The sequence below is a fragment of the Panthera pardus genome, unplaced genomic scaffold (genome assembly GCF_024362965.1).
Source record: "Panthera pardus isolate Hobbes unplaced genomic scaffold, ASM2436296v1 HiC_scaffold_22, whole genome shotgun sequence".
NCBI classification, from domain to species: Eukaryota; Metazoa; Chordata; class Mammalia; order Carnivora; family Felidae; genus Panthera; species Panthera pardus.
This window is the reverse complement of record NW_026526788.1, coordinates 2,092,216-2,117,759: the sequence shown is the minus strand read 5'-3', so window position 1 is coordinate 2,117,759 and position 25,544 is coordinate 2,092,216. Positions and strand designations below refer to the sequence as shown.

The 25,544-nt window shown below is 44.5% G+C and overlaps 1 protein-coding gene across 7 annotated transcripts in view; it reads left to right on the top strand.

Annotated features, from left to right (window-relative positions):
• Positions 1 to 25,021, top strand: part of TTC13 (tetratricopeptide repeat domain 13) — an 81,045-nt gene extending 56,024 nt beyond the window's left edge. For 3 of the 7 annotated variants that reach the window (XM_019419034.2, XM_019419033.2, XM_019419031.2), the window contains 11 exons: positions 2,100 to 2,230; positions 3,001 to 3,133; positions 3,969 to 4,061; positions 5,378 to 5,461; positions 6,290 to 6,374; positions 16,440 to 16,549; positions 18,472 to 18,607; positions 19,784 to 19,863; positions 22,510 to 22,588; positions 22,738 to 22,817; positions 24,218 to 24,682. In XM_019419034.2, coding sequence (XP_019274579.1) covers positions 2,100 to 2,230; positions 3,001 to 3,133; positions 3,969 to 4,061; positions 5,378 to 5,461; positions 6,290 to 6,374; positions 16,440 to 16,549; positions 18,472 to 18,607; positions 19,784 to 19,863; positions 22,510 to 22,588; positions 22,738 to 22,817; positions 24,218 to 24,332 — 1,126 coding nt within the window. In that variant the 3' untranslated portion in view covers positions 24,333 to 24,682. Of the gene's footprint in view, positions 1 to 2,099; positions 2,231 to 3,000; positions 3,134 to 3,968; positions 4,062 to 5,377; positions 5,462 to 6,289; positions 6,375 to 16,439; positions 16,550 to 18,471; positions 18,608 to 19,783; positions 19,864 to 22,509; positions 22,589 to 22,737; positions 22,818 to 24,217 lie in introns of all 7 variants that reach the window. The other 4 variants (XM_019419035.2, XM_019419032.2, XM_053910189.1 and 1 more) reach the window with 3 other exon arrangements.
• The last annotated feature ends 523 nt before the right edge of the window (positions 25,022 to 25,544 follow it).

Sequence of the window (25,544 nt, the reverse complement as noted above, 5' to 3'; positions counted from 1 at the left end):
TAATTATGCCAAAAGATAGAGAAAACCAAGTAGAAGAAAAAAAATAACCATCTACACTTAAAAAAAAAAAAAATTCATCTGGAAAACCACAGTACAATAGTCCTCCCCTCTTATGTGTAGGGGATATGTCCCAAGACCCCCAGTGGATGCCTGAAACTGTGGATAGTACTGAACCCTATGTATACAGTTGACTTTTGAACACCTTATGGGTTTGGACTGCACAGATCCACTTTTATTTGGATTTTTTTGGATAAATGGTGTAAATGTATTTTCTTTCTATGATTTTCTTTATTGTAAGAACACCGTCTAGAACACATATAACATAAAGAGTATGTGTTAAGCATCTGTTTTTGTTATTGGTAAGCCTGCAGTCAACAGTAGACTAGTAGTAGTTAAGTTTTGGGGGAATCAAAAGTTACACACGGGTTTTCAACTGCAGGGGAGTGGAGGTCATGCCCATGCTTCTAACACTGACATTGTTTGGGCCAACTGTACCCATGTTTTTTCATGTACATGTAGGCCTGTGATAAATAAAGTAGGCACAATAAGAGATTAACAACAGCAGCTAATAATAGAACAGTTATAATAGGGTACATAATAGAAGCTATATGCCAGTTAAAACTTATTGTTTATTTCTAGAATTTTTTATTTAATATTTTTGTACTGCACAGGATCCCAGGTGACTGAAACTTCAGAAAGCAAAACAACGGATGGGGTTGGGGGGCACTACTGTATTTTCTTAGCCTGATAAGTGGTAACTATCATAAACCTACAGCAAACATCATTTTAATTAATAAAGTGTTAGATATAATCACATTAAAATCAGGAGCAAGACCAAAAAGTCTAAAATCATTGCTTCTCTTCAGCAGGGAAGTAGAGGTTTTAGATAATGCATAACAGAAGACAAATCAAATTTATATAGATTTGCAGATTGCATGATTTATTTACAAAAAAATATCCATAAACGAATTACAAGAAATGGTAATTTCACAAGGTGGTTGATTGTAGTTAATGTACTTATAAAAATCATTTGCATTTCTATACACTAGCAACAAACAAACATACCATTTATAATAGCAGTAAGTACTTAGGAATGTATCTTACAGATGATATGCAAGACCTGTATGGAAATCATTATAAAACTTATTTTATAGTTTTTTAGTAACTTTATTGGAAGTTACTAAGAGAAAACAAGGAGAAATACTATGTTCAAGAATAAGAAATTCAGTAGTATCGATGGGTCAGTTCTCTGCAAATTAATTCTAGAATCAATAAAATGTGATTCCAAATCCCAACAGTTTTTTGAGGGACTTGATAAACTAATTGTATAAATTGCATGGAAGAACAAAGAACCAAGAGTAATCAGGATACTCCTGAAGAAGATGATGCCTAGGCTTGGAGGGGAGGGCTCTTACTCTACCAGACAGCGAGGCTTAAGATAGTAATGAAGACAGAGTGATATTGGAGCAGGGGTGGCCAGGTAGACCAAAGGAGTACGATAGAGAGCTTAGAAGCATTTATCTAGAGAGCCTAGTTTTTTTTGTTGTTGTTTTTTTTTTTTTTTTTGTAATTTTAGAGCACAAGTGGGAGAGAGGGGCAGAGGAAAAAAGAGAATCTTAAGCCAGCTCCACATCTAGCATGGAGCCTGACATGGAGTTCGATCCCATGGCCCTGGACGTTTAACCCACTGAGCCACCCAAGCACCCCTAGAGAGCCTGGATATATGGCAAAGGTGGACCACAGATCAGAGAGACATAGGGAGAGACATAGGGCAGAGATCTGGTTGCTTGTTGATAAAGTCAGTCCATGCAGGTTATGTATCCTGGGGAAGTTTATGAAGCAAATAATGGCCAGAAGTGCCCTCTGAATTGCACTCTAGTTACCAGTGTTACAAGCACGTGATAATAATTGTGCGCATACACGCATAAAGATTCTTCTAATTTGTGTAAGATTGGGTGCCAAGCACTGGGGTCAAGATTCTGTGGTCATAGGTTTCTCGATCAGTTCTCCAGTGGAGGAAATGACTGCTCTTCAGGTAAAATTGGATTAGCAGACCTCTGTTGTAAAGTCCCTAACCGCGTATGTCGTGTTCCTTCCAGAGACGTGTTACATCAGAACTTTGAGAGTTATAAGCCAGAGGTACAAGAGCTGATCTGTGTAGCTGATCGTTTGGGATCCCTGATGCAGTATGAAACGCCTGGCTTCCTGCCAAACAAGAGAATACACAGAGGTATCCTGAAACCATCCGAAAACGGACAGGTTGCTGACATAAGAGCAAGAATCGTCAAACCATGTTGCGCTTAAAAAAAAAAAAATCATTTGTGCCAACTCATAAATCCCCATTTGATCCGGACAAAACCGTAGAGATTCATTCACACTGAATTCTGAAAGAGAGTTTCCCGTGTGGCCTTGGTGCTGTCGCCACCCTGTTGATGTAGAATATAGGTCTTCAGTTGTGGCTGTGGATGCGACGGCTCGTCCACGGGAGCGGTTTGCTTAGTGTGGGAGCGAGGGAGAATTTGAACCTCCAGTTGTTTAGGAGGCAGAGCTGGGAGGAGACAGCTTCGGGGGGGTGCCTCTAATTTCCTCTGATAGATGTTAGTTTTATGAAGACTGACACGATTGTAGCATATCTCTGGTCTTGTTAAATTACCAATACGTACAATTCTTTTTTTTTTTTTAAGTTTATTTATTTTTGAGACAGAGACAGACAGAGCATGAATGGGGGAGGGGCAGAGAGAGAGGGAGACACAGAATCAAGCAGGCTCCAGGCTCCAAGCCATCAGCCCAGAGCCCGACGCGGGGCTTGAACTCACGGACCACGAGATCGTGACCTGAGCTGAAGTCGGACGCTTAACCGACTGAGCCACCCAGGCGCCCTACAATTCTTTTTTTATACGGTGGCTCAAGTTATCACCGAGACTCTGCAGAGTAGGTGAACATCAGTCCCTCGGAAGTGAACTCACAAACCCTTGTTTTCTCAATATTTCCTTCTTTTAGCCATGGGCTTGGCAGCGTTGGAAGTCATGCAAGCTGTACAGCGTACGTGGACCAACTCGAAAGTTCGAATGAATGGGAAAACACGGCTGATGCAGTGGAGAGACATGTTTGACATTGCAGTAAAGTGGAGACGGTAACTAATTAAACTCATGTTTAAATGAAAATAAACTAGAAGGGTTATCATTGTAAAATAATAGAAGGCTCCTCTGGGTAACAGGTGTCTTTGGCTAGTGGAGCCGACATGAGGTATCACGCGAGTCTAGGCACATCTGTACATTACGCTGTGTTCACCACAGATGTAGCTCCCGTCTGTCCCACACAACACCTTTACAGTAGGACTGACTGTGGTCCTTACGCTGTACCTTGCACCCCCGTGACATATTCATTCCATTACTGGGAGCCTGCCCCTCCCACTCAGTTGACGGGTTTCGAATTCTGTTTTGATTACTAACAATATGCCTTATAAGTTACTTTTTCTTCTCTACAGTTTGTCGGAAATTGCTGGCATCATTATTCTTTGAAACGCCTTCAGCCGATGTTTACGAAATATAGGAACTGACTGCTCTCAAGTTTCCAAGCACATTTCTAAGCGAAGTGTTTTAGAAAAAGCAGTCTCTTGGAAAGAACGCATTATCTGGGGTGTACCTTTGAATGAACTGTAGTGTACTGGTCCCTTGATAGTTGAAGTGTGTGCCTGGCTAACCAGCTATGGCTGAGGGGGGAGCTACTGATATTCATTGACATGAGAAAAATACTACTCTTCTAGTAAACCTATACTGACTTCCTACTGGCTCCAATTGGAACATTTATTTGGAGTTAGCAGGTTGGTGTGGCATACTTTTAGATAATGGGCCGAGTACTTGCTTTCTCCCCACTCTTTGCAAAGACTCATCCTGTTTCATTGGTAATGCTTTTGAACATTTCTGGGTTTTATAAGGCCTCCATCTTTAACAAGCTCTGGTTTACAGGATTGCTGACCCGGACCAGCCGGTGCTGTGGTTAGATCAGATGCCAGCACGAAGTCTTAGCAGAGGTTTTAACAACCACATCAATTTAATCAGGTAGGAACCCTTTGTGCATCTTTCCTGTTTGCACAGGAGTTTGTTCTAAATAGACAGGTCATGGAGACCATGGACGAACGACCCTTGATCCTCTCCCGGGGACTTTTTGAAAAGGGCCCACACGGATTAGTTCTGTACCTGCAGGGTCCCGCCTGCACTCCTTAGAGTGAGTCCAGCTGCAGGAAGAATGAAGTGCGTGCCATGTTCCCTCTCCAGTCTCTCCTCTTAGGAAGAGACTGTGTGATAATTCAGGTGAACAAGTGTGCAAGGGAGGGGGAGCGGAAGAGACGGAGGAGAGAGTGCAGAATCAGGAGCACTGGCACCAGGTTGGAAATGGAGGAGAGGGTAGGGACCCACAGGGAGGCGGTCCCCTCTCTGGCTCAGGTGCGAGGTCCTTCCAATAGGCCAGGTGACAATAGGACAGAAAGGAGATGGCCACATTTGGGGGCTGGCACTGGGGGGGAAGTGCAGGGTACGGGAGTGACTTCCTGTGCACGGTTACGAACCTGAGGTCTGAGATGTCTGTAGGGAATCTGGGGAGCGATGCCCAGGGAGCGGTTGGGTGTGTAACACGTTGTACACACGCATGCCGGTTGGATGTGTCCATCAGTATGTCGGCTGTACATGAAGTTCTGGGAGAGAGTTTGAAAACTAGGAGGCGGGGACAGAAATGTGAGTAAAATTTATTTATTTATTTCACTTTTGAGAGAAAGAGAGACAGAGTGCTAGCAGGGGAGGGGCAGAGAAAGAGAGGGAGACACGGAATCCGAAGCAGGCTCCAGGCTCCGAGCTGTCAGCCCAGAGCCCGATGCCCGGCTCGAACCCATGAACCATGAGATCGTGACCTGAGCTGAAGTCGGACACTTAACCGACTGAGCCACCCAGGTGCCCTGAGTAAAATAATATTTAGAGTGGGCAGAGGAGATGAAGCCTGTGTGTGAGCTGGACCACAGGAGAACTACCAGGAGAACCAAAGGAGAGGAGAAAAAGTCCAGGGATTCATGAAGGAAATTGGCATAAAAAGGCTGAACGTCGTAGAAGTACTTGAGGATTTTTCTCCTCATTTTGGCATCTCCGGGCCTGAGTTTGGTGCCTCTCCTACCAGGAAAAGCTGCAAGAGCTGACGGGCAATCCTGCCAAGACAGTTCTCTGCTTCTTCCATGCACCGGGTGCAAATAAGCACAGTTTCCAGACTGTTTTGCTACACTGTTCTCACAGCTCTCTTACCGTTCTCTTGAATTCACTTGGAAGTTAGATGTTGTTTCCGATACAGTCCTTTCTAAAACGACTCTTAATTTTTTTTTTTTTTCTTTCAGGGGCCAGGTGATCAACATGAGATACCTGGAATATTTTGAGAAAATTCTTCATTTTATTAAAGATAGGATTCTTGTTTATCACGGGTAATCCTTCAATTTTCTTTTTCACGGTAATCGCTAGCTTTGGTAGAGTTTACAGCAGTTGTATCTGTGAAACTTGAAAACTAAGCCTATTGACAGACTAAACAAAGTCTATCAAATGTCGACACAGTGTTTGGAGTCGTAAAGCCTTTCGGTAATGACTTACCAGCCTTCTTTTAACAGCTTTACAGAATCCATGAAATGTTTTAATCTTACGATACTGTGACTTTTCTCATCTCCTTCTCTGAAAAGCAGGACGTTTCTTTGAATTTCTTTATTAGGGGTTTCAGCCGTAATATTCATTCTCTCTCACCTGAAAGGCCATAGAGTGAACCCACAGTGAACAGAACATGGGGAAGAAAGAATTCTGAATGGATAGTTATCACCAAGTAAATATAAAAGTGGCACAAAAACCTAGCAGGATATTTCCGTTTGAGCAACTGTAGAAAGGAAAAAAAAAAAAAAATCACTTCTAATTTCAAAATTGGTCTATGAGAATGAAGGCTTCATCACCAGATAATGACCAGAGACCCGTGCATGTATATACGACCACCGGCCAACAATCTGTTCTGTTTCTCCGTTTCACCTTCTAGATGGGCTTCTATCTGTTTTCTTAATTGTCATCTGCGGCCCCAAATTCATTAGGATTAAACCATCCCCATATTTAGAAACTTTTGTTTGGGCCCACCATTTTGACTATGGAGCTACTCATAATTGAGGTTGATTCATTAAAGCTTAAGGTAATAGCAAGTAATAGGATTGTATATTATGTTTCTGTATTAATTTTACTTGCCATCTGCCTCTGTCTCTGTCTCTTTTTCTCTCTTCAAGAGCTAATAATCCTAAAGGATTGTTGGAAGTCAGAGAGGCTCTGGAAAAGGTGCACAAAGTAGAAGATCTCCTGCCAATTATGAAGGTAAGTTTATCATCAGAATCCTGGTAGGTGTTTTTAGGGAAAAAACACAACTAGAGCACTTTTTAAAGAAGAGCTCATAACCGTTTAATGCATGTGTATTAATAGTGTGCTAGAAGCACTTTAAAATTATAAGCATTCTGAGGGGCACCTATGCGGCTCAGTCGGGGGTGCGTCCCACTTCGGCTCAGGTCGTGGTCTCACCGCTCCTAAGTTCAAGCCCCGCATCGGGCTCTGTGCTGACAGCTCAGAGCCTGGAGCCTGCTTCGGATTCTGTGTCTCCCTCTCTCTCTGCCCCTCTCCTCACGCTCTATCTCTTTCTCTCAAAAATAAATAAATGTTGGGGCGCCTGGGTGGCTCAGTCGGTTAAGCCTCCGACTTCAGCTCAGGTCACGATCTCACGGTCCGTGAGTTCGAGCCCCACGTCGGGCTCTGGGCTGTTGACAGCTCAGAGCCTGGAGCCTGCTTCCGATTCTGTGTCTCCCTCTGTCTCTGCCCCTCCCCCGTTCATGCTCTGTCTCTCTCTGTCTCAAAAATAAATAAACGTTAAAAAAAATTTAAAAAAAATAAATAAATAAATGTTAAAAGATAATAATAATAAAATTATAAGCATTCTGAAAACACTAACGTAACACCCTCTGAATAATAGCCCAAATCACATAAAACACAGGCATCAGTCTCAAACATAAAAGCAAGGCTGTGAGGAAGCAGTTGATACAGGAAACAGAAGGCAACTTAAAAGTATATACCGTTGAATTCTGCTTCTGGTCACAGTGGAGTACTTGATAGTTGACCTCCTTTCCATACTATAACAGTTATAAAACTCCACAAAATACAAGGCACCTGTTTTCAGGGGTTGGCAATTACAAGACTGATTTTTGAGGAAAGGGAAACACTTTCTGTGAGCCCCGTGTTCACCCCAGCCTTCTACCTGGGATTATTTACTAAACCGCTGTGTATGTGGAGCCTAAACAGAGTTTGGCAGTCTTGCTGAGCTAAGGAGGCAGAGATTGGAGTTGGGGTCTGCCGAAGTGGCTGGAGTTTACAGGGCAGAGTACAGAAGAGGAGAGAGCTGCTCAAGGTGAGAAGTCCCCAGAGGTCAGCATGGGCGTTCCTTGTCACGCTTGGCTGAGAGCTGGGCTCTGCTCGCTCGGTGAGACCCAGAGGCCCTGCAGACAGTGGCTGCTATGGGCGTGAGAGCTGAACGGAGGTATGAGCGGTTTTACACCAGGGTGTGAGAGCCGAAGGGAGGTAGCCTCAGTTTTACACCACTGAGAGACATTGGAGTTGTGACCTTGCCAGAATGGAGGGATCCTGGGAGCACCCTGGGCATTTACTCACAACCCCAGAAAGGACACACCGTAGGTATAAGACCACCTAGAATGAGGTCCACATTCTAGGACAAAGGACAATTTCTTTTTCTTTTTCTTTTTTTATGTTCATTTCCTGAGAGAGAGAGAGAGTGTGAGCAGGGGAGGGGCAGAGAGAGAGGGAGATACAGAATCTGAAGCAGGCTCCAGGCTCTGAGCTGTCAGCACAAACCCCTATGCAGAGCTCGAACCCACCAACTGCGAAATTATGACCAGAGCCAAGTTGGACGCTTAACCGACTGAGCCACCCAGGCGCCCCGAAGGACAATTTCTGAATAGATCACCCTAACGGAAAACCAAGCCTAAGAGGATTAAATGGATCTGCTAGTGATTGGATTGCCTGCCAAAACAAAACTCAACACCCTTTAAAGGAAGGAAACATAGTCTAGACTTCTTAATTATTAGGCAAAGGAAGAAGCAGGAGAACGTGATCCATAACCAAAAACCAAAACCAGTTAACAGGAACAGACCCCAGGAGATCCAGAAGTTGCAATGAACTCTTTTAAAGTCTTTGTTTCATTAACATGTTCGAGGACTTAAAGGAAAACATGAGCACAATGATGAAGAACCTGAGCAGGAGAATGGAAACTATAAAAAGAACCAAAAGAAAATTGGAGGATGCAAAAGTCAGTGGTGTCAGAGAAAACAGTACTTTAGTTTTGCAAATGGCCCCAGGTTTGTGTGCCAGTCCTCAGCTTTCCTTGTCCAGAGGCTGTCTTCCAGGTCAGGACGCCTTATGAGGGTCAGTCGTCGTTCCTCAGAGGAGGCCAGAGATGGAACACACTACTCAATAATAATACGGAGAAAGGGTACTGCTAACACACAGCAGCAGGGGGAACTTTAGAAACATTATGTGGGGCAAAGGAAGTCGCATACAGAAGAGTATGATTCCATTTGTAAGAAGTTTGACTGATCTAGAGAGACAGCAGAACAGTGATGGCTTCTGAGGAGTGAGGTTTACCTGAAAGGGGTAGGAGAAAACTTTCCAGAATGATGAAACTACACTATATCTTGACTAGAATAGTGGATACATGGGTGTATATATTTGTCAAAATGCATCAAATTATACACAATACACATGAGGTTCATTGTATATAAATTTTACCTCAATGAAACATACATAAATTAATTTTCTGAGAGATTTGAGCCAGTATCATATGATAGGTAGATAGGTAGACAGACAGTAGCAATAAAAAGGAAATAGAATACTCATGATTAAAAAAAAAAAATCTCCGCTAGTTAAGACTAGTAGATTAGAGACAGTTGAATATCAAATACATGTGAGCTGGAAAATCCAATCAGTAAATTCTCCCAGAATATAGTATACAAGGACAAAGAAATATAAAATATGAGAGACGATGAATGCAGAAGATGAAGAACGGACCTGATAGAGATCAGAAAGGAGAGAAGAAAGATAAAGAAACAGAGCGGTTAGTCAACAAAATAATAGAAGGAAAGCTTGTGGAGAGATGAAAAGATCAATGCAGGGCCTCCTAGATGTTCAGCATGATGCTCAATATTGACACCTAGACACATTCTGATAAAATTTGGGGACTTCAAGATTAAAGAGAGTTCCTCAAAAAAATTAGATGTAGAGGGGAGCCTGGGTAGCTCAGTCAGTTGAGAGTCTGATTCTTGATTTCGGCTCCAGTCATGATCTTTGTGCTGAATGTGGAGCCTGCTTAGAATTCCCTCTCTCTCTCTCTCTCTCTCTCTCTCTTCCTTTCTCCCTGCCCCTCCCTCTGACTCCTTTCTCAAAAATAAATAAATAAATAAAGGTAAAAAATTAGACATAGAATTATGATAAGATCCAAAAACTCCCCTTCTAGGTATATATTCAAAAGAATTAAAAGCAGGGACTCGGATATTTGTACACCCACGTTCATGGCAGTATTATTCACAGTAGCCAAGAGACAGAAGCAACCCAAGGGGCCATTAATGGATGAATGGATAAATAATATGTGGCATGGCCATACGATGGGGTATTATTCAGCCTGAAGAAGGAAGGGAATTCTAACACAGGCTACAGCACGGATGAAGCTTGAGGACATTAGGCAGAGTGAAATAAACCAGTCACAAAAGGACAAATACCCTACGATTCCACTTATATGAGGTGTCCAGAGGAGTCAAATTCATAGAGACAGAAAGTAGAAAGATGGTTGCCAGGGGTTGGGGGAGGGAGACAGAGCTTCTATTTGGGATGATGAAAAAAGTTCTGTGGAAGGTTAGTGGTGATGGTTGCAAACAATGTGAACTTTTCCTTTTACTGCTATTATTTTATTTAAATCCCAAGTTAACATATAGTGTAATAATGATTTCAGGAATAGAATTTAGTTGTTCATCACTTACTTACATATAACACCCAGCGCTTATCACAAGTGCCCTCCTTAATGCCCATCACCCAGTTAGCCCATCCCCCCCCACCCAGCACCCCTCCAGCAACCCTCAGTTTGTTCTCTATATTTAGAAGCCTCTCATGGTTTGTCTCCTTCTCTGTTTTTATATTATTTTTGTTTCCCTTCCCTCATGTTCATCTTAAATTCCCCTTATGGGTGAAGTCATATGGTATTTGTCTTTCTCTGACTAACTTATTTCACTTAGCATAACACACTCTAGTTCCATTCACATTGTTGCAAATGGAAGGATTTCATTCTTTTTGATCACCAAGTAATATTCCATTAGTAGTGCAATTGCTGGGTCGTAGGGTAGTTCTATTTTTAATTTTTTGAGGAGCCTCCATGCTGTTTTCCAGAGAGGCTGCACCAGTTTGCATTCCCACCAGCAGTGCAAAAGGGTTCCTCCTTCTCTGCATCCTGGCCAACATCTGATGTTGCCTGAGTTGTTAATGTTAGCCATTCTGACAGGTGTGAGGTGCTATCTCGTTGTGGTCTTGGTTTGTATTTCCCTGATGATGAGTGATGTTGAGCATTTTTTTCATGTGTCTGTTAGCCATCTGGGTGTCTTCTTTGGAAAAGTGTCTATTCATGTCCTTTGCCCATTTCTTCACTGGATGATTTGTTTTTTCGGTGTTGAGTTTGGTAAGATCTTTAAGATTTTGGATACTCACCCTTTATCTGATAGGTCATTTGCAAATATCTTCTCCTATTCCGTTGGTTGCCTTCTCCTACTCCTGTTGGTTTTGCTGATTGTTTCCTTCACTGTGCAGACACTTTTTATCTTGATGAGGTCTGAACGTTCTTAATGCCATTGATCTATACATTCACAAATGGTTAAAGTGGCAAATTTTATGTTACATATTTATTTTAACACACAAAGAGTAAAAAGAACATCTTCAGTCTTCCAGAAAAGAAAGAGAAAGAAAGAAAGAAAGAAAGAAAGAAAGAAAGAAAGAAAGAAAGAAAGAAAGAAAGAAAAACTAAGGAAGGAGAATTTCACTGATGCCCAACTTCCTTCCAGCAGCAGTAGTGGATTCTAAAAGACAACGAAGGGAAATTTATTTGAACCTACTCTACCAGCGTTCAAGTGTGAGGGTAAAATGAAAACTGTTTCAAACATACAGTTATTTAGGAATTTCACCAAGTGTAGATTTTCTTTGTCAAAATGATTGAAGGGCATATATACTCTCATCAAATAAGCCCAAGAGAGAAGAAAACACGAGATGTAAGAAATCGTGGTGAACAAATAAACCAATGAAATGAGTTGTTAACACCTGATGTTTAAAAATATGTATGTCCGGAATTAAAATACTGGATAATGTCAACATTAGAGGTTAGAGAAAGTAGAGAAAGGAAGTAAAACTGTTACTAAGGTATTTGTTTTTTCAGTGAGACAGTATAATCACTGACCCATGATATCGACAGAAAAATGCGTGTTTAAAATATCTATACTAAAAATTTAAAGGCAAACACTGAAACAACAGAGATGCGACGTATCATCGTCTAGACCTGTAGAAGGCAGGAAAACGGCATAAAGAAAACAATGTCAATTCAACTCAAAGCTTAGAAAAAGAGGGGGATAAAAAAGTAGGGTGGGCTAGGAAATGTAGGGAATGACAGTGACAAGTCAACGTGGTGTTATAATTGATCCCCTCAGTGAAAGACTGAGGGTTTCGGATTGGTTTTTTTAAAGTCCAGCTACATGCTGTTTGCAGGGAGAAAGGCGTACCAGGCAAATGCTAATGAAAAGAGAATGTGAGTGTAGCATGTCGCTATCAGAAATATTGCAATTCAAGATGAAGTACACTTACGGGGACAGAAATCATTGTTTGAAAGTATAATCTATTAAGAAGTTACAATTTTACAAACATTGCCTCTACCCCAGATTATAACTACTCAACAATTTGGCAACAGAAGGTGGATATTTTTTTTTCAATTAATGGTTTGAACTTTAAAACGTGAATCAGTGTTCTCCTTGTAGCTATAGTAGAGAGGTTTGATGAAATTTAAGAAATTGACATGAAGAACCAGAACTTATCCATTTCTTTTGTTTTTTTTAAGTTTATTAGGTTATTTTGAGAGAGAGACAGCGTGCGTGGGGGAGGGGAAGAGAGAGAGGGAGAGAGAGAATCCCAAGCAGGCTCCGCACCGCCAGCGTGGAGCCCGATGCGGGGCTCGAACTCAGGAACCGTGAGATGGCCTGAGCTGGAACCAAGAGTCGGGTGCTCTACCAACTAAACCACCCAGGCGTCCCTCCATTCCTTTCTTTCTTTTTTTAAAATGTTTATTTATTTTTGTGAGAGAGAGCATGATAGGGGAGGGGCAGTGAAGGAGGGGGACAGAGGATTCCAAGCAGGCTCCATCCTGACAGCACAGAGCCCGACACGGGGCTCAAACCCACCAATCATGATATCATGACCTGAGCTGAAGTTAGACGCTCAACCGACCGAGCCGCCCAGGTGCCCTCTGATCTTACCCATTTCTGAGGAATGAGAGCAGGAAGGATCAGGTCATGAACAAAGCAGCGAGCTAATCCTCTGCACACCAGGGTCCACATTCACCTCTTCCACTGTCTAAGTCCCAGGCTCTTGTCTGCTAAGAGCACTGATTCTGTCCAGGCCTGTTTCAGGGGTTATTGCAAGGGCCTGATGCACTGACACAGTGGTTCCCAACCTTCTCAAAGCTACTCTAGTATTGGGGTGCCTGGGTGGCTCAATTGCTTAAGTGCCCGACTCTTGATTTCATCTCAGGTCATGACCTCACGGTTTGTGGGATCAAGCCCCACGTCAAGCTCTGTCCTCACTGAAGAGCTTGGAGCCTGCTTGGGATTCCCTCTCTCCCTCTCTCTCTCTCTCTCTCTCAAAATAAACTTAAAAAAAAAAAAAGCTACTCTAGTATCAGGCGCCTTCTTCACTGCATTCAAATGAAATTCCTAGAGAATATATCACACCTACGCAAAATAATTCTTTAAAAGGCCAACGTAGTGCCATAAAGGAGGTCTAAATGGTAAATCATTTGTAACAGAATAGCGTCTGTGTTAGGATGTTGGATTCAGGCACGTCTTCACAGAAGCCAGAAAGAAGTAGCTGGTTGCTTACTACACCTGCGGAAAAAGGGGGGTGAACAGGGCAGCTACAAACGCAGCCCCACATCAGTGTGATTTGCTGACTCTGGTATCATGAGCTGCTGGTGACAGCGTTTTTTGAAATGGTAAACTTCCAAACAGTGCCTAATATCCTGTTTCCCCAGTTGGATGTGCTATTCGCCTTCATGGAAAATTCAGCGTGGATTAAAACTATGTTAACAAATGTTTAGTGTCTAAGTGTGAAATAGAGTCTGGTTCTAGGCCCAAGTAACTATTAAAATATTATTTTAAATGTTTTTAATGTTTATTTTATTTTTGAGAGAGAGAGAGAGAGAGAGAGAGAGAGAGAGAGAGAGACAGTGTGTGTGTATGTGTGTGTGCGTGCGCGTGCGAGTAGGGGAGGGGCGGAGGGAGACACAGAATCGGAAGCAGGCTCCAGGCCCTGAGCTGTCAGCACAGAGCCCAATGCAGGGCTCGAACTCACAGACCTGGAGATCATGACCTGAGCCGAAGACAGACACTTAACGGACTGAGCCACCCAAGCGCCCCAGGAATTATTAAATTGTAAATAAGTTCGTCATCTACGTGGCAGTCCAGTGGGGCATTGGCAGTCATGCATAACGCGTGACTGTTCCCTGACCCCCTCCCCCCGGGACATCTAGTGTTTTCAGCCCCACCTGCTAAGTTCCGGTGGTAGCCTCCCCGCCACCCCCACGCTGTAGCCACCAGACTCTCCCATAAATTCCCCAGATGCCCCCCAGAGGGCAGAACCGCTCCACTGAGGGCCGCTGGGACATCCTGTACAGAAAGAAAACTGGCGCATGTCTTCGTTTTTAATCTCCCTCTTGTTGGTACTTTAGGCTTTTAAACTTACTCTTTTGGGAAGAATACCAAAGCAGCCTAGGGGGATTTTAACTTTATATTCTCTTTGTTTAAAAAGAAAAGCATAGTGGACTCCAAGCCTGCAATTTACTCAGGGTGCCGCCAAGAGGCCGGGCGCCTGCCCGGTGTGAGGTCCCCGCCTGTCTGACCGTGGTCCGGAAGTGACCATTCCGTCGGGGCCCTGGACACCCAGCTTTCACCCGGGACTGTGGGCATATTGATATTTTTAAGGGCACGCATGGAAGCATATAAAACACCTTTGGTTCTCCAGTGCTTGGTGCGATGTGATGTCACGACAGCTTCCACTGAAACCTGCTTTCAGTGACAAACCAAGTTAAAGTACAATTGACTGTTGAACAACATGGGTTTGAACTGCGTGAGACCACTTATGTGGATTTTTTATCTCTAAAGGTGGCACAGTGCTGTAACTGTATCTTCCTTGGGATTTTCCTTTTTCTAGCTTACTTTATTGTAAGAATACAGGATCCATACAACATACAAAACGTGTGTTAATCCAGCTTTTATGTTATCAGTCAGCTGCCCATCACGTTGTTCAGGGTCCACTGGCTACCTCAGCTTCCCTTGAGGCAGCTTATCAGCATATAATGTGGTCTGGAGGCCACTGCCACTCCCGGCTCAGTAACTCCTGTCGGGCCCTCCCCTCCCAGCTGGTTTCCTCCTCTGCAGGATTGAGACTATGCCAGAAAACATACCTGCCTTACCGGTATGTTGTAAGCATCAGATGAGAAAATAGCGTGTAGTAAGTGTTAACGCATTTCTTCCCCTAAAAGCCCTTTCTTGGGGCGCCTGGGTGGCTCAGTTGGTTAAGTGTCCGACTCTTGATTTTGGCTCAGGTCTTGATCTCGTGATCTGTGAGATCGAGCCCCACGTCCGGCTCTGCACTGAGCGTGGAGTCTGCTTGGGATTCTCTCTCTCCCTCTCTCTCTCTGTCCTGCCCTGCTGAAGTGCGCACACACACTGTCTCTCTTTCGCAAAATAAACTTTAGGGCGCCTGGGTGTCTCAGTCGGTTAAGCGACCGACTTCGGCTCAGGTCATGATCTCACGGTTCGTGGGTTCGAGCCCAGGGTCGGGCTCTGTGCTGACCGCTCAGAGCCTGGGGCCTGTTTCGGATTCTGGGTCTCCCTCTCTCTCTCCGCCCCTCCCCGACTCACGCTCTGTCTCAAAAATAAATAAACATTAAAAAAAAATTTTTTTAAATAAATAAACTTTAAGAAAATAAAATAAAAGCCCTTTCTTCATGGAAGAGTTCCTGTTCCTGTTCCCAGTGCTGGCTCTGATCACCTGTGCCTCATGTCTGTTTGACCGAGGTCCTTCTCTGGACCATTAGTGACCACCCGCGGGGTCTGCCTAGTTTAGACAACCTTTCCCCTGGTAGTGGCTTATGTAAAGCACAGCGTCTTCTTATTTTATCCTTGGTTCCTTATCAGTTCGAACAAAAACAGCTGGCAACACTAAATAATTGAACCTGGGGAGGATTTTTCCCGACTGGTGACAAAATCTATTAGCATTTTGGTTTTGCCAAAAATATTTTCCTCTGAAACTGCCTTCCTACTTGTCACCCCTGAAGGCCATTCTTGGCCCTGTGTCGTCCCTCTAACATACTTTTCTGTGGTCTGCAGAGCTGTGTGTGCACATGTGTGAAATTCTCGATTTGACAGATGGAATTCTGAGTACTTTTCGGGACAAATCAGACTGCCTCGAAGGAGCGCGAGCATGAGCACAAGGTGTTTTTCGAGTTTTGGGGGTATTAGGCACAACTGTCCTGCTAAGAATCCCAAGGTGCTGCCAGTTAAGATGATGAGAAACCCAAAGGCGCTCTCAGAAGTGAGCAGCGCGCCCGCTGACTCGGGGAGCTGTGAGCCTGGTGTGCTGAGCTTCTGTGCTGGCCTCTCGTGGGGGCCCCGGGGCAGTGCAACTTGACCCTGGGCTCTGTGTGGGGCCATAGGGACTGGCAGAGGGCCCTCGGTCACTGTAGAGGTAGGCGTGGTCATGGTCACTTGTGTCGGGAACTTCGGTGACCCTTCTGAAAAACATGGAAATCAGGGGGCACCTGGGTGGCTGGTCGGTTAATCGTCCAATTCTCGGTTTCAGCTTAGGTCATGAGCCTTACAACCAGCTCCGCCCTGCTTGGGAATCTCCTCTCTCTGCCCTTCCCCTGCTTGCGCTCTCTCTCTCTCTCTCTCTCTCTCTCTCAAATAAGTAAATAAATAAATAAACTCCAAAACACGGAAGTCAGAGTCAATGCTACAGAATAGCAGTTGGGGGTTTACAATGAGTTATACGCTAGTAATGTGAATTTGTTTTCCCCGAAAGCAGTTTAATACTAAAACGAAGGATGGGTTCACTGTGAACACGAAAGTTCCCAGCCTCAAAGATCAAGGCAAGGAATACGATGGATTCACAATCACGATTACGGGGGACAAGTACGTATGCTTCCTAAGCGTGGGCGTGAAGGCGGGCTGGTGTGAGAAGTGCGCATGCACCTGATTATTGCCACGGGAGGTTAGACCTACCAGACTTTTGCTTTATCCTGAAATGAAAATTGTCAAGGTCCAGCGTGCAGCTATAGCCAGTTATGTTTTTAACGTGACTTTTAGAGTATTACGCCAGCAGACATTCGACTGTGCTGCTATCTAACAACTTTCTAGATATTAAGTATAATGTCTAATGTGCCTCGTGGAAAGCATTCTTCTGGGTTCTTAAAGTTCCTCGTGGGCAACACTCTTAATGACAAAACGAAAAAAGACGACAGATCGGCAGATAGAAAGCCATTGTAAGATTTTTTTGGATATAGGTTTTAATATATTATGAGATTAGTGCAGCCTTATTATGGAAAATTTAGAGGGGCGCCTGGGTGGCTCAGTCGGTTAAGCCTCCGACTTCGGCTCAGGTCATGATCTCGCCGTTCGTGAGTTCAAGCCCCGCGTCGGGCTCTGTGCTGACCGCTCAGAGCCTGGAGCCTGTTTCCGATTCTGTGTCTCCCTCTCTGTCTCTGACCCTCCCCCGTTCATGCTCTGTCTCTCTCTGTCTCAAAAATAAATAAACGTTAAAAAAAAAAATTTAGAATGCAGAGATAGGCAAAGATAAAAAAGAAAATCATTAGCTTGTTTTCCTTAAAAACTGAGGTTGTACTCCACATTGTTTTATAACCTGTTTCTTTTCTACCCTTACCATTACCTGATCATGAACATTTTCTCATACTCTTGTAAGCATTTGTAATGATTACAGAGTATTTCATTTTATGGATATTTTTGAGTTTCTCTTACTACTTTTCTGTTACTGACCATTTAGAGTGTTTCTCATTTTCACTTTATAAAACATAGCACTGCAGTGACCGTTTCGTTAACCAGTCTTACTTATATCTGAACTCCAAGCTTCACCTAGGAGCCTCCATATCCCTTGAATTTTGGGTGTACCCCCCCACCCATGTGCCACCCTCCCCCACAGCACAAGTAGATTCAAAACTGGTGTCTCCCTCCCCGGTTCCCCACTGCAGACCCTCCACTGCCTGTGGATACCGAGACCACCTCCCCTGCCAGACACGAAAGGCCTTTTGTGATGCGGGCCTCGAGCAACATTTCCTGCTTGAACTTGGCCTGCTGATTCAGCTGGGCTGCTTGTTCCCTGCGGTCACCTCCCACCCCCTGCTTCTGAGCCTCTCTCACTCCCGTCCTGATTTTCAAATTCAGGCCCCTTCCTCCATGAAGCATTTCCTGTTTTCGTCCATGTCTTTCCAAATTAGACCTAATCTCCCTCTTTTGAACCCTGACGAACTAGGTGATGCATATGGTCTTATAATGATTGATGGCCTCAGGGCTCTGTCCCTTTCCCAGTAAATGCAACAGCTGTGCTGTGTTCTTCTTTACAAGATCTAAGAACTGTTTAGTTATATGATAAACGCCTGTTGCCTCAACTTTCTATCCTCCGTAGTACCTGGCATGTAGCCAGGTGTGCAGCAAAAGCTTGAAAAGACACCATGGAGTCCTTGAACTTCTTCTGTGCACAGTGCTGGCTCCCGATCTTCAGTCATAATAGGGTGGCTGTCTGAGAAAATATTTACTATGCCCTCATTTTTACGATGTGTAGTTTCCTTCTATATTAGCTTAAGCTCCTATAATAGGTACACGTGGTTAGACTGAACAGAATATTGTATTTTGTGAAAAAATCGCACGCTTAGGGAACGCGCCTTAATCTGGCTGTAGTTAGGTGGGATACACTCTCACACGTCTTGTGCCACATCGACCTACTGGTTCCTTCCTTTTTTTTTTTTTTTTTTTTTGCTTTCTGTGTTTGGCTCTTTGAATTGTATGATACGTGCCTCTGACACACATTGTTGTATTTTTAGGGTTGGCAACATACTGTTTTCTGTGGAAACACAAACCACAGAAGAAAGAACACAATTATATCATGCCGAAATAGATGCACTTTATAAAGATCTAACAGCAAAAGGAAAAGTACTGATCCTTTCATCAGAATTTGGGGTAGGTTTTTTGGTTTTTTCCATTTTATCCATGCTTCCTAGGATTCTTTTGTAACCTTTTTAAAGCCTCTACCCTTTCGCTGGTATTGTGCGTGCACCTTATGCTTGAGATCGGTTTTCACTGATGACCTATAAATACTTCTTTTTAATATTCTTATGGAAACAATTACTGTATTTAGTAATGATAGTGACTGAGGAAGGGCAATGATACATTTATATAGTTGCTATAAGTCTGGGCTTTCTCAAGATTGAAGTGAACAAGTCGGTCCAGAGTGACAGCGGCCCATGCTGCACTCAGTGGGCCTTTCCTGGTCTGTGACCTCTTCCCTCCGGGTCCCACCCCAACTCGAGGGGTCTCCTTGGAGGCAGGATCTGGCCCGCCCCCTTGGTGATAGCAGCTACCACTGTGCTGAGAGTATCCGCATTCTGGAGTGGATATCCGTGGTCCTTGGGAAGTCCGTTCATTTCTCGTGCATTCAATCAGTTCATGCCTACAATTAAGCATTCAGGTTTTTACGTAATTGAGTGTATTTATCACCTAAATCTCGGCGCAGAGGGTGTGCCTATCAGAATCTTGGGAAACCATCCTCAGCATTAATAAGCGCTTTGTTTTGTTTAAATCTTAATATATATTTTGACGTGTCAAGTAACATTAAAGGAGGCTGAGATTTTTATGTTTATCAGAAAAGGTTTCAGTTTTAACAACAGCTCAGAAAATATTTTTCTAAACCAAACTGTATGCATACCCTTTCATTAGGAAGAAATGGTAGCGGGCGGCTGGGTGGCTCAGTCGGTTAAGCGCCCGACTCTTGGTTTGGCTCAGGTCACGATCTCGCGGTTCATGAATTCAAGCCCCACGTCAGGGTCTGCACTGACCGCGGGGAGCCTGCTTGGGATTCTCTCTCCCTTTCTTTCTGCCCTTCCCCTGCTCACACACACATGCTCTCTCTCAAAATAAATAAATAAACTTAAAAGCATTTTTTTTTAATAAAAGGAAAAAATGGCAGCAAAGAGTATGAAGTATTCAAGAATGGGAACGTAGGTTCCCGTAGGAGAGGCATGAAATAACCCTTTCCTTGATGTAAATGATTCTTATGTCTTGTCACCTCGTAAAAAACTAGTGTATAATCTAGTATTTAAATTCATGAGCACATGTCTTTTTTTTTTTTTCCCCTAGGAAGCTGATGCTGTTTGCAACTTAATCTTATCCTTGGTTTACTACTTTTATAATTTAATGCCACTCTCTCGAGGATCCAGGTGAGTGATACCCTATAATTTAAAACTGTTTTTAAATAAAAGTTTTTACATTGAAAAAACATACTCTTTTTTGCTTGCACTACATACCCCCAGGCAATGGCAAGAAACTCCCTTTTGTCTTTTCCAAAATCCACCCAGATATTATGTCCTCAATCTACCATATCATTTAAAGAATTATGAAAGATTGTTCGAAGATAGTGTGCTTAAGTTTTACAGGTTGGGGGGCGCCTGGGGGGCTCGGTCGGTTGACTGTCCAACTCTTGATTTCGGCTCAGGTCATGATCTCACAGTTCATGAGATTGAACCATGCCCTGGGCTCCGTGCTGACAGGGCGGAACCTGCTTGGGATTGTCTCTCTCCCCCTCTCTTTCTGCCCCTCCCCTGCTCGTTCTCGCTCTCTGTCTCTCTCTCAAAATAAACACACCTGAAAAAAATCTTAAAAAAAAAAAGTTTTACAGGTCAGGGATTCATTCATTCAACACAAGTATATTGAAGGCCTACTATGTGCATGCGTCGTACTCACTGTATTTTAACTTCTCGTATCGGCCCAGACTGTTACCCTTCCTTCTTCTCCCCTTCCTCCCAGTTTTTGCCCATCAGTTTTACACTTTTTGATTACCAACCATTCCATACTACTTTTATTATTGTGAACAAATTCTCACTACTTATGAATCCATCAGGGGCCTTTCAGGTGTCATTAAGACGGAGGGGTGAGTCTGCAGAGTTTTCTGTTTATTCTCTGAGCCGTAGATCAGGGAAGGGGCATGTGCTGTTGCTGGCACAGACTTGAATTCACGATATTTTGGCCAAAATAATATACTTGAATGTCCTTAGCTTCAATACTTTAAAAGTAAAGCTCTCCTAAACATGGAAGTAAGTTTTGCTGTGTTGAGAAGGCATGGAGACAAACCAAGAGCATAAATATTGTGACCTCAGCCTAACTGTTATTAGGGTGCGCACTGAACGTGTGATGTGAGCACGCCCCTGCCCGCCCCCTTTTATCAACCACCTAAGCAGGCTCCGCGAGGATAGCCAGCATTTTCCCTTTTGTCCTCACAGCAGCTCTGCTGGCTCGTGGTGACACAGGAGGGGGGTGACATACAACTATAATCACCTGCACTTCTCCCCCCACCTGCCCCCACCCCCCCCGGAGCCTACATGTGTTCAGTCCCTAATCCGGTTGGGTCTGTCCTCTCTACTGCTCGCAGCTACTGCCACAGTTCAAACCCTCGTCACCCGTACCTTTCTGGCTAGTCTCCCTTCTTCCAGGCTTTCCTCCTTCCCCTCTCTGCCCCAGTTCTTTTGTTTGTTTGGTTGGTTGGTTTTAATTCCAGTACAGGTAACCTACAATGTTACCCTGGTTTCAGGTGAACAACACAGTGATTCAGCCTCTCTGCCCCCGTTCTTCGTACCTAGCAGCTCAGGTGCAAACTCGGGGTCGTCACGCACGGTGCCCGTCCCATCTGATCCTAGCTTGCCTTGGCCTCCTCTGCCCTTTTACTGCCCTGCGGAGCTTCTCGAGGGTCTTCCCGTTGCCCTGTCCTGCGCGGCTGCCCGCCATGCCTCACCCCTTCGTGTCCACGCGTGCTCTCCCTCTGCGCCAGCTACTTCCCTTCCTTCTTCTCTGCCCCCTTTGCTCCACCCCAGCCCTGAAGGTGTAGCCTGCATGCATGCCCTTGGCCTCCGTGGGGTTGTCCCCTTGGGTGACCCCCAGGCTTCGCTCACTGCACACAGGAGGCTTTGTCTGCAGCTCTCTTGCTGTCTGCCTCCCAGGTCTGGCTGCTTGCTCTCAGAGGCCAGAGCCTCATGCTGGTTATCTTCGCCCAGGGTGCCCTGCACAGGGGCACACATAGTCGGTGTGTACTAAATGTCAGAAGCAAGAGAGAGTCTGTTACATGCCAGGAAGGAAATTTACATGACGCGTCAATTTTCCAAGCAGGCTGTTAGCGCAATCTGAGAAGGTGTTCTGCTTTTCTTCTTTGTGGGCCAAAGGTTTTAATGCTTAAACAATACGATTAATATGTTTATGTTACAAAGTGTATTGTATATATGCATTTTAAAAGCCACACTGGGTGCAGTTGCTGGAAATAGAAGCAGACACATTTTCTAATTCATTACTTTATAAGAATAGAAAAGCCAGGTGGGAAGAAAACTGCTAAATAAAAGAAACACTTTTTCCTCAGAAAAAGAATATTCTGGGGGCGCCTGGGTGGCTCAGTTGGTTGAGCGTCCAACCCTTGATTTCAGCTCAGGTCATGATCTCACGGTTCCTGGGTTCAAGCCCAGCATCAGGTTCTGCGCTGACAGAACGGAGCCTGCTTGGGATTCTCTGTCTCCCTCTCTCTGCCCCTCTCCTTCTTGTTCTCTCTCTCTCTCTCCTTCAAAAATAAATAAACATTGAGAAAAAAAAAAAAGAAGAATGTCCCGAGTCACATTTACCCTTAAAATAGCGAATCTGTAAATATTTTTATTGGAGTAAATTAGTAAATATTTTTAAGACAAACTATTTTGAAGTTTAATTTCTAGAGAATTCTTAAAAGAGATAAAATGCCGTCTTCCATGGTGGAAAATCCATAATGAGGTTTCACACAATACCTGTCCGTGGACTGGGACTGACTGACTGGTCGTTGTTCTTTGTTTAAACAGTGTGATAGCTTACTCCGTGATCGTGGGAGCGTTGATGGCAAGTGGAAAGGAAGTAACAGGAAAAATTCCCAAAGGGAAGGTACGTGGACGCTGGAAGGGCGGATGGCGGGCTGAGCGCTGAAATTCCAGTCCTTGGGTTTTTGCGGTGCGGTCCAGAAGTTAAACAGATCTCCGAGGGAGCCTTTCTCCCCCACACTAATGCCATCCCTCAACTTCCTTCTTTTTCAGTTAGTCGACTTTGAAGCTATGACAGCCCCGGGTTCAGAAGCCTTTAGCAAAATAGCCAAAAGCTGGATGAACCTGAAAAGGTAACTGTTTGGTGGGGGGTCAACAAAAAGACGTTTCCTCCGAAGTAGGGAGGGGACTTCCTGCTCCTTTTGGGGCTGTGCGAGACTGGGGCTGTGCTCCCTTCGCGAGTTCTCACTCTGCCTGTGATGGAATCCACGTTGCCAGGGGGTGTGTAAGACCCCCTGAAAAGGGGGAGTCCACAGATGAAAAACAAATAACGAATAAAAGGCAAGGGCACTGGTGGGGGAGAGAAAAGCTACAAACGTCTTCCTTATATAATCAGGGATTTGTCTCTCTTGGCTAATTTTTACCCTTTATCCCAAACTCCTAGGGTTCAGGAGGGAATTGGAGGAGGGTGAGCTGGACCCATTTCAGACTTACTCTGAGTGGGTGCACTTTGCCCATTCAGCCGCATTTTTACTGCACTGTAGACTTTGAGAAGGTGGCACTGCATTGTAACGTAGGCAAGGAATACACGTGAGTGGTTAGTAAATACTAGTAAATGCTAACCGGACATCAGCCCCAGCGGCTATCAGGAGAAGTCCAGCACCCTCCTGCCCTTTCCCGATTCTTGTTTCCAGGAAATTTGGGACGAAATTAACCTCGTAGGTGCTTTAATAGTTCATGAACAACAAGCAAATCTCACTGTTTGACCCCATTTATTCTTGCTCCTTCCCCGTGTGTTTTACGTCACCTCCACCTTTGCCTGTCCCATCTATTAGACATAACAGCTGCTCTAAAAATTGCTGGGTGATTTGCGCTCTGTTTCAGACAGAGAAATCCATGTCTGTAGTGCACTCTTGTTCGATTTGTAAGTATTCTATTAGCTTTGTAACGATCGCTGCTAACGGTCACCCTTCGTTCCAGTATATTCTCGTTTCAGGATTGCTCTTTCCACATGTTTTAGTAAGAGGACCAGAAGGTCAACGATCTGGCTTCTGTTAACACGGTTTCACAGTGTTAACCCCTTTCACCCCACCCTTTGGCATCCATTGTCTCCTCCTTTGCTCAGGGTGACTCTGTGAGTTAAGGAGACTGTCCCCGTTGCTACTGATAAGAGTAGGGGCTGGAGAAAGCCCCCTTGCCAATAAGGAGCGAGGTGGGCCTGGGCCCCGTGTGTCTGATTCAAGTCTAGCACGCGCCCCGACGGGACGTGTGTGTGTCACAGTCACGTGTACATCAGAGTTTAATTTTCCTTCCCGAAGACTCTGGTTACACTCTGCGAGCAGCTCGTTGTGGGAGCCGACAGGTATCCCAGCCCACCGCAGTAGAGGCATCCGTTCTGTTCACAGCGCCTCTGACGTTACACACACGGGGTTGTTGGAAAGAGAATAATGTCATAGGAATAAATATAAGCTTTGCCGTTTTTGGTAAATCTGTGTTAATTTTTCTCTTCCTTCTTTGTGTTTCTCTTTTGCAGTATTTCACCTTCTTATAAGAGTCTCCCGTCCGTGTCAGAGGCGTTCCCAACGTTAAGATCAATGATCGAGGTGCTAAACACTGACTCCTCTCCACGTTGTCTTAAGAAACTCTAGTCACGCTGTGGTATTTATACAAGTAAAGGGCCGGACCTCTTGCTTCCTAAGTTATTTTTTAAAACATGGCATTCTAAAGAAACTAGGTCCTTTATTACTTTTGATACCAATTTTTGATAGGAATTGAATACTTGAAATCATTTTCTTTACTTTTGTGAACCATAACAAAAATCACGGAAGAGGGTTTTGGGGGGAAGAGAGCTGGCTCCGTGTCGGGGCAGGAAAGCGTGTCTAGAGGTCACCAGCCTCGTCGGCTTCCACCCACAACGTCATACGGCTCCTTCCTTACGGCCGAGAAGTTCACTTGAAAAGCCAAACATCGGTCATTAAAAGGAACAAAACCGGCCACAGCACAGGAGTGTTTCCATTCCTTTAGAGATCTGGGTATTTTTCAAAGACCTCCTTTATGTGCACATCGTGGTAGGCCATCTTGTTTCCCCTCACGTGACCTTCACGCGTGCGACCCCCGTTTTATTCGAACGATAGGACACTCGCGGGCCACCACCGTGCCCCACAGCGCTCACAGCCAGGGACGTCTATTGTGACTGATGCAGACTGTATTCGCCAGTGACCCAAACACTGGATTATGGAACCATGTTTTGTTTCGTTTTTTTTTTTTTTTTTTTTCTCTGTGTTGGAAAAAATAAACGAGGGGTGGTTTCTATAACTCACCGGTTTTTGACACTGGATTACGTATGTTTTTATTCTGCGAACTAGTGTCACTTACAGGTGTAAAAACGTTCGGGAAATGAATGATTCCCCACCCCACCCCCACCCCCCCCACCGAGACAGGGTGAATGACAGTAAAATGGGTTCATTAAATTGTTGCCATTTCCAGATCAGAAACTGTTCGCTGCTCCCTGCTATTTACTCCTTGTCTTGAAATCTCACATAAGGGGTAGCACGCCAGGACATCGTCCTTGACTTTAGTGACGCTGGACGTGAGCCGTTATGTGCCCGGCTCGGTAGAACCCAGCTTTTGATCAAGGTGACCTGTCCTTCGGACACACGCTGTCCGCGCGTTGACACGGCTTCACAGCAGCCACTGAGTGTGGCTCCCGTTCGTGTCTCATCTGGTGGCCACCAGAAGGGGAGGGAATAAGGGTCTACATTGTCAGGCACACCCCATCTTGTGAACAGATTTCGCCTCCACAGGTCAGTCTTCTCCTGACACCGGCATTGCGCCCACAGAGGGCAAGCGTCTGTTCTCAC